The 9,104-nt window shown below is 45.8% G+C and overlaps 1 protein-coding gene across 1 annotated transcript in view; it reads left to right on the top strand.

Moving 5' to 3' along the window:
* The first annotated feature begins 1,052 nt into the window (after positions 1-1,052).
* LOC119652060 (growth hormone secretagogue receptor type 1) overlaps positions 1,053-9,104 on the top strand; it is a 49,932-nt gene continuing 41,880 nt past the window's right edge. Inside the window, exons 1-3 of the mRNA XM_038055998.1 lie at positions 1,053-1,059; positions 1,148-1,560; positions 1,663-1,825. Coding sequence (XP_037911926.1) covers positions 1,053-1,059; positions 1,148-1,560; positions 1,663-1,825 — 583 coding nt within the window. The remainder of the gene's footprint in view (positions 1,060-1,147; positions 1,561-1,662; positions 1,826-9,104) is intronic.

The following is a 9,104-nucleotide window of genomic DNA, read 5'->3' as shown; positions in this document are numbered from 1 at the left end:
GATGTTAATATTCTTTTATATTTGGAAGATGAATTGTTTTGATAAATGCAAAGCACTAGGTGTGAATGGTATGATAGGTCCTGCTAAGCGAAGGCGGCTGCTTGATTTGCGAGGAGAGTCTGAAATTCTTGATTTTCTCCATATGGAATCAAATACCGACTTTTTAGAGCATCCTTTTTGCAACTGCTACCGTTTAATTGAGTAGAAAGATTTAATTAATTGTACTTTCACACCATCGTCAATTTCATGGTGCTCTATATCCGCTGATTGTATTTTCAAAATGATTTTCGGTGGCGCCGCAGTTACAGATAAAGCAGTTGATAGATATCAAGAGTTTTGTTCTTTTAAGAAACATTACGTGTTGTAGTTGTTCCATTATTGGCTAGAAAAACATATATGTGTGTGTATATCTGCAGGCGGGATGGAAGTTTGTTCCATTTCCTCCTCCATGGCTCCAAATAATTTCCATTTTCGGTGGAACCATGCAAAGTTGAACCGACAGCAACTAATTTGCTTTGAGTTCAAAACACCCAAATCTCACTAGGTTCAGAGAAATGAATGCCGCCGGGCATTCTCGTTCTGTAATTAGAATCACCGCACAAGGAAAGTCCAGGACAAAGTGGAAACATGCTTTAGGTATGATGCAAGGATTGGTTTAATGTGTTCAGAAGTTCACGGCGGAATTAGCAATGAACTTTTTAAATTTTACATAAAAGCATTAAAATGGAAGTGGTAAGATGGAAGACCGTATAATTTTCACGTACGGAAGAAGTTAATGGGGTTTTCTTTGGATGATGAAGTAACAACATTTAATGTGGGGCGCAAGCTTGCGTTTAATGGCTTAAAATATTATCTCATTCATATTCTAGGGACCTACATAAATATATCGTAATCAAGACTTGTGCTGCCTGAAATCATAAAATTCGGTATATAAAAATGTGACGACAATATAAACTGCATTGCCAATAACGAGTTAAACGTGTCCCATACGCTCCTTGAAAAGTGTCTGAGCAGAAGCCAGTATCCCGGCGATATCTAGCCTTGAATTAAAGATGCTGTGTACGTATGTAACTTGTTCTGTTTAAAACAAACCAAAAATAACGAAATATGATCGGAAAGAATCAGTTAAGTGGCCAACCGCAGTGAGTGGAGTGTTTGCAAGTCATTAACACGGAATACTCAAGAACTCCTGGCGACAAAAGCTTCGGATTGCCGGCCTCCATCATAACACAATTACACAGTAATGCGACAAATGTGATTGACCACCCTCCGCCAGCCCGGACATCGGATTACGGCGGCGGCGTGGGTGGCGGTGGGGTGGCAGTAGCAGCCACTACGACGAATGCCACTGTTCCGGATTACGTCACATCCACGGACCTGTTCCACCTCTCGGCTCTTTTCAACGCAACTGATTCCAATCCGCTTCCGTCCAACGCCACGGCCAGCAATCGAGATGCCTTCGACGGCGGCGAACTTCCGCAGATTCCCTCCTACATCCGTGTGACCTCCATGGTCTTCTGCATCGCGATAATGGTTCTGGGAGTGATTGGCAACATAATGGTTAGTGTCGCTCGAAAAATGAAATCTATTTGGCAGGGATATTAATGTCCGCCTAAATCACGCCATTTCGATATAACGCCTTTCCCTCTGCTTTGCTTCTAGGTGCCTCTTGTGATTATCAAAACGAAGGATATGCGGAACTCCACCAACATCTTCCTCACGAACTTGAGCATTGCCGACCTGCTCGTGTTGCTCGTCTGCACTCCCACCGTCCTTGTGGAAGTGAACACTAAGCCGGAGACTTGGGTCCTGGGACAGGAGATGTGTAAGTACAATTGCATCGTTAGCCGAGTGGTTTTTTAAAGCACGACACAATTTAACAGCGAAGTCCATGATGTTTGCGAAGCTAGGGTGAAGTCACACCGATTACAACAGAGTTTACAAAGGAGGGTGGCTTACTGAAGAGTCCTATTTGCGGTCCTTCTTTTCCACTTTTTATTCTGCCATTTGCACGAGATTTACAACCTTTTTTCGGTCAGAAATATCCCGAGCCCAATTCAGTTTTATGTTGCTTTACGCGAAATTAAATGAAAAGTATCAAATATTTGATGTGGCGTTCTGGATTGAGAGCTGGCGAAGGCATGATGTCTTCTTGGCTTGTGTAGTATCCGAAAAACATTATTTTAGATCGATTCTGGTTTCAGATCAGGCTGGAAGCGTTATGATTCATACCCACACCTCGCCGTTATATCAACAACCATTAATATCCAAAGCGTCCATCGACTTGAGTATCGGGAATGTTTGGTTTCCTCCTGTGCCAGGTCCAAAATTTTCGCCAGTTTATTTGCTTGTATTTGTTTGTTTTGCACCGGCTTTGATCTTAATTCGAATTCCACCGACACTAGCAATTAGTTACCGATTTTCCGAGTAGAAATAGCAAATAGGTGTTGTGTGTGGTACAGTAGCACTGCCTTCTGATTTTTCCCCGAAACAGATCGCATGAATATAAATTCGTCATTAAGTGGGAAAATGAGACTCATTTCGACAGCAGAAAAACGAACTTTGTAATGAGTTTATGCTTAATTTATTGCACGACCTCTTTTGGTAGTGGCAGATTTTCATTTCAAGATTTTTCCTTGAAAATGTGTTTGGCGTTCACTAGAAAATGTATTGATTTTGAGATCGATGGAAATTGTAAATTGTCTCTGGTTCTGGACTCACTCGTCGTAACCGACAATGACCCAAGCAAATTTTTATCGCTTTCGACCCCATTATCAGTTCACGGGTTGGTGCCTCCCACGACAAAATAAAACTGACACAATAATTTATTTAACATTTGCGTAGAAGGAAAGTTCGTTTTCTCTCCATGAATGCTTTCAATTTATGGAATATCTGCACGGACGGCGGAGGGATTGAACATCCGGGCGAATGTATCTATTATGTATGTAGGTATACGCCACGTATGTACGCTTATGCCAAAGATAATATTGAAAATTCTTAGGGAAACATATCTACAAAAGACGCAATATGTATAATTTAACATAGCAGATGTTGCACAGAAAAAAGCAACAGGACATTATGATAGACATGACTACCCATTGCATTGAGAACAGATACCTTCTCAATAGAGCACATTGAGGACCACTAATGAGCTTGGATGAATAAATCAATGAATTCTCAGGTAGTCTTTTTTTAAGGTTTTGTTTGTAAAACAAAACCTTATTCAAATCGGTTTACTGTCTGTCTGTCTGTCCGTCTGTCTGTCCGTCTGTCTGTCCGTCTGTCTGTCTGTCTGTCCGTCACACGCATTTTTCTCGGAGACGGTTACAGCGATTCACACAAAATTTGGTAGAAAGGTGGGAACTGTGAACGCTCACGCATATAGTAAGTTACATCCTCTTACGACGAATTTAAGGGGGGGGTCCCCATACATGCAAAAGGGGGGTGTACATTTTTTTTTTCGTCAAATATAGTCATGTGGGGTATCCAATTAAAGGTCTCGGTTAGTAATTTTCGAAGCCGGTATTAGTTTTGACTTTCGCTGAAAAGGTGGGAAGTGCGGGGGGTTGAAAGTGGTCATTTTTTAACGAACCTATTCTCAGGAACTACCAAACCGAAAAATCTGGAAAAAATCAGGGGGCTGCCACTATATGGTGCCTAGGCCCGAAATACCCTCCATATCGATACCTGTTCAAATAAAGTTAATAATAGTATATTACTATAATTTTAGTAATTGACAATAAAACCCCCTTAGGTTCACCCTAGAATCGCAAAATTTTGCAGCAATGTAGGCTACAGTATAGATCATGATCCTACCAAATTTGGTGAAAATCGCACTATTACTAACAAAGCTATACTAGGTCAAATCTGTGCTCCTCTGCAAATTCAAGACTATGAATGTCAATATCACATGAAAGTGGCTATTTTCACATAATATATGCATATTTTACGTGCTACATGCTAATGGGACAAATGCACACCCAAATTTCTTTATAAAAGAAATACACAAAACCTTTCATACCTGAAGCGTCTAGCTTCCGGTTTCCCGACTTGTTTTTTTTTTTGTGCGTACACGGAGGTGGAAAATCTTAGAAAGACACGTCCGCCGCAGCTCCGCCGCCCGAACGGCGGAACTACAGCGGGCGCGTGTGGGATTCACACCCACTAAAAACCACCCCCGGTCTCTTCAGCCCCAGCCCCGCGGGGCCACCATTGAGGTATCACTTCGCGGGGTAGGTTTGCTCTTAGGCACTCATCCTTCTCCTATTTGCAACTTTCCTCCCTCTTTGTTCCTTCAGCAACTCCTCCTGCATTTGGACGATTGCGGAGCCAACCGCAAGCCACTTCTCCTCGGACTCCAGCATCTCAGTAACCAAGCTCTCCGGGGTCCCGCTCCTGCCCAGCACCTGGTTTAAGCTCCTTCTCCTCATCGCAAATCGTGGGCAGTGAAACATCACATGCTATGGATCCTCCGGTATGCCATCGTATCTGGGACAGTTCGGAGAATCATCCAACCCAAAGCGGCGCAGATACTGCCTGTAGCAACCACCGTGCCCCGTGAGGGACTGGGTAATGTGGTAGTTGGTCTCCCCATGTTTTTGCTCAAGCCACACCCTAATGTTGGGAATGAGCCTGTGCGTCCACCGACCTTTCGCAGACTCTTCCCATCTGCGTTGCCAGAGAAGCGACTCTGACCTTGCCGCATTTCTACGCTGTGCATGCCCCTCCATATGTCTTGCATTGTACAGGACACTCATTTCTTTGGCCAGAATGTCAACCGGGATCATGCCTGCCACCACCACGTTTTTGACATGCAACGCCACCACGGCACAGCAGCCGTCAGAAATCAGTGCACCTTTTGCCAGGTTGACCACCATGCCAATTGCGTCCACCGTAGAGTGGCGCGTCGGAAACCAAACTGGCGTTCCGACAAACCATTGCTGGCTTCGACGATGGGCAGGAGTCTGTTGTAGATAACTCTCTCCATCATCTTCCCCATTGTATCCAACAGGCTGGGTTTCCAGGTGGCTTGCCAGGCTTCGGAAGCAACAACAACTTTTGCTTTTTCCACTGGGCAGGGAATATTCCTTCTTTTAGGCACGCCTCGAAGGTGTTGGCGAAAAGTTCGGGCCTAGTCTTCACTGCCAGTTTCAATGCTCGGTTGGGGATGCCATCCAAACCTGGGGCCTTGTTGTCACCGAACCTACCACATATTTCCCGCAGCTCCTCCACAGTTACAGGCGGTATTATGCCGTCATTTAGCTGGACAAAAATTTGCCTTCCCCTATTTTCGTGGTGAGGGAACAGAGTGGTATCAATCTGTTTCAGGAGGCGTGGACAGGTCACCTGGGGTGATTTCCACAGCCTTTTCATTACCACTCTGTGAGCCTCGCCCCAAGGGTTTATGTCGGCATGGTCGCACAGCTGTTTGAAGCAGTTCTTTTTGCTCCTCCGAATGGCTTCCTTTAGGCGGCCACGCAATTGCTTGTATGCCTCCTCTCTACCGTCGCCACCGGGTTTTCCCCTGAGCCCCTGGCAAAGCCTCCTTGCCCGAAAACATGCGGCTCACAAACTTGCGATTTCGTTGTTCCACCAGTAGTTGAGTTGCCTACTGGGGAGCAATCGCCTTCTGGGCATAGTAGCATCGCATGCTTCCGTCACCCATCGAGTGATCTGGGTGGCTTTCTCTCCAGGCGTACCATTCAGGGATATGTCGGATTTGAGCACCGCGGAAAACGTGTCCCCCTCGAAAGCTTTCACTGTCCAGCCAAGCATACCACCCGGCATTCTGCGAAAACTCTTTTTCGAGCTCGATCCGCCCTTGATCTCTATGCAGATTGCCTGGTGGTCGCTGTGAGTATAGTCCTCACTGACATGCCAAGCGATTCTACTGGCTAAAGTGGCACTCACGTATGTCAGGTCCACTATAGACCCTAGGCCCCTTCCCCGGAAAGTGTACGAAGACCCAACATTCGAGAGTACCACGTCCAGCTCCGCGAATGCTCCGAGGAGAACACGTCCCCTCACATTAGTTATCCGGCTGCCCACGCATTGAAATCGCCTCCTATTATGATCGGTGAACGTCCTCTTGCATCCAAAACAAGAGCAGCAAGCATCCGCTCATACTCGACGAGTGTAGCGCTGGGTGAAGCATAGCAGCTGTAGATGTGGATGCCCTTCACCTTCGCTCTGATGAAGCCCTCCTCCGGGTGCTCCATTATTTCCTGGAAGGCTTGTTCTCCAAAAGTCCACAGCGCTGCTTGGCTCGTTTGGTCTTTGACCCAAACGCTACCACCGCGGTTTCGGTATGGTTCACTTAGCATTTCTATCAACTTCATCTGCGATTTGTGCTAAGGGCTCTCCTGTATTCCGGGCACCTGCTGCTGCCCGCAATGTGCCGATGGTCCACACCCTCATTTCCTTTGCACAGTAGACAATTTGGGTCAGCTCCGCATCTCCTGCATTGCTTTGACCTGTCATTTGGGTTAGTGCATGACTTCGCAATGTGACCAAAGCCAAGGCATCTAAAGCACCGTTTTAATGCCACCTGTTCCCTAAGGCGACACATAACCCAGTCTATTCTCACTCTCCCTGCTGCTAACAGTTTGAGTGCGTTCTCCACTGGTAGGCTAATGACGGCGGTTTGTGTTCCCCCATAGGCTTTCCTTAGCGTTTCCACCACTGACTCTTGTAATCCGGCAAGATCGAACTGTTTCTCCAACGCTTCGCGAACCTACTCCTTCGTCGTGATTTCATCTATATCTTTGCAGATTATAGTGATCTCCGGCCTGCTAGCTCTTATGTCGGCTTCCTGCCTTAAAGTCTTCCCGATTTGGCTTAAGAATTTGTCCGCGGTTACATCTTTGGATTTCTTAAGTTCCAACATAAGATCTCCCTTCTGGGACCGTCTAATGCGGCTGACGTTGTCTCCCAAATTGGTGAGGTCGGGGTCTGCCTTCACTTTCCTGAGAATGTCGGCGTATGACCCTTCGCCTCGTTTGGAAATGAAAATCACCTCCGGTCTAATCTTCCGATAATTTCTTTTCCGCGGTTCTACCTTCCTCCAAGCTTCCGCATCCGCCTTTGAAGGTTCGATCCCTTTTCTCGAGGTAGCCACTGCAGTATTTTCACTGGTAGCTTCAGACGTACTTTTCATGAACTCCGCCTTTTTGGGAGTTGAGTCCTTTTTTCTTTTCGGGGTTTACTGGCCTGTTAAGTCATTCAGCTTCTCGCGCAGCCTCTTTCCCGGTTTCTCCCCTTTTGTGTTTTGAACCGGCGTTACTTGAGTTGCCTGGTTCACTTTTCCAATCGGCGACTTCCCTACTCGTTCATTCTGGGCCTTGCCATACGTCAAACGGATGCCTCTTATCATGGCCCTTATATTTTGGTGAATGTTCCTGCGCTCCTTTATAAACTTACACAGCTCCATGATCTTTTTACCGAGGGCAGTAAAGGCAGCTCCAGACTGATCCATCACTGGAGCCAGTTCAAGTTCCTCCCGTACGCTTGTAACATTAGATGCCACAGTAGCCAAGATTCCCACTACTGAGGCACTGCGGTCGTTGGATATCGACGGCCGGGAGCCCGCTTGCTCACTACCAAAAACCGCCGGTACTGGGTTTCCGAAGCCCTGCACCGTAACTTCATTCTTCTTCTGCTCCTCCATGTTTGGTTTTATTTCTGGGTATCCTTCCCATAGCCAATTTTTATCCACGGGTGGGCGTTTATTTCCCACCTACCCGGCCTGCGCATAAACATGCCCATACACGCACATCTCCGGATGCGTGCATGTGCATGGCCATGACACATTCGCCGAGCATTCCCTTATCCGCACGAAGGGACGCGCCTGATGGGAGATTTGGCAACTCCACACAGGTAGTCTAAATACTCGTTTATTATGAGTACTTCGTTTGGTTCAGAGGTACTCGAAACTGACATGAACATCAACTGTTGGAGGTTAATTCACAATTAATATTTCAGTCCTTGTCCAATTTTTTTTCAAAGTTAACCGTCGAAAGCGAAACTGGTTATATTAAAAAGTACCAGAAAAGCAGCCTCTCTTCGATTTCCATGATTCATTAACGATTGAAGATTTTACATTCAAGTATCGATTAATAGAAGCAGTTTCCTTTCATGCCTTTTAAGGTTTTGTGGAAAGTAAAGCCTTGTGTGTATGAGATGCAGGATAGCATTCAGAGCGAAGTAGTCTATTGTATTCCCTCATGCCCCTCAATCACTCGTCAGTCACCAAGGTTGCAGGCCATATTGTCCCAAAGGAAAAGCCCACTTCTCGTTTCTATTCGAAAGGTAAACTCCTGCTATAGAACCCTGTTCTGTTTTTGAGTCAACGGTGTAGAGGACCATAGTATATGGTGACACGCATTATCCTGGTTAGTCACAGTTTTCCCTACGTTTGAGGATAAAGTCATATCTTCTACGAAGCAGGTGAGTGCAGATCCGAGAATCAAAAAGCATTGCAAAAAGTGGAGCCGGTTTTCCCATTAACTCTTCCAATGCTCTGTGTCCCCCCACGCTCATTGCTTCCTCATGCATCTAATGCCTAAACGAGTTAGCCCATTATCTCTCTTCTTTCGATGCTCTGAATGTATAAAACCAAGAGCTGCAAATTCAGTAATGCATTTAGAAGACCGCCGAACGTCGTTCTTGTGGCACCAGTAATACCCGGACACAGTTCTTTGCAAAGAGGTTAGTTTACACTGAAAACTCTTTTGTTTTACCTTAACCCACCACACTACGAATGCATAACTGAACATCGGGTAATAATCAGACCCTTTTCATCTCCTCTCGTCAGACCTCCTAATGATAGGAATGTATGTACAAGTGTCCAAGTGCCCAATTCATCTCTAAAGCTGTCTGATCAGGATGGCTTACGAGGCTTCGAGAAAAGGTTTGCCGCGTCTCCTTTTTCTACCTAGACACTGCCCTTATAGATGTTCCGCTCCGAATAAGCCTGCCATCCACTCCAGCGCAAACTATTCAACCGAAATTTATCCACAACCAGACAGTCATGATATCGACCATAAATTTCGTCGCTATATAGGCCGAGGAATCGTCCACCCTCTTGTAGCGGGCCACAAATTTTT

This window comes from Hermetia illucens, chromosome 3 (assembly GCF_905115235.1).
Source record: "Hermetia illucens chromosome 3, iHerIll2.2.curated.20191125, whole genome shotgun sequence".
In the NCBI taxonomy this organism is placed as follows: Eukaryota; Metazoa; Arthropoda; class Insecta; order Diptera; family Stratiomyidae; genus Hermetia; species Hermetia illucens.
Note: the sequence above shows the minus strand (reverse complement) of the source record. Positions and strands in the feature narration are given on the sequence as shown.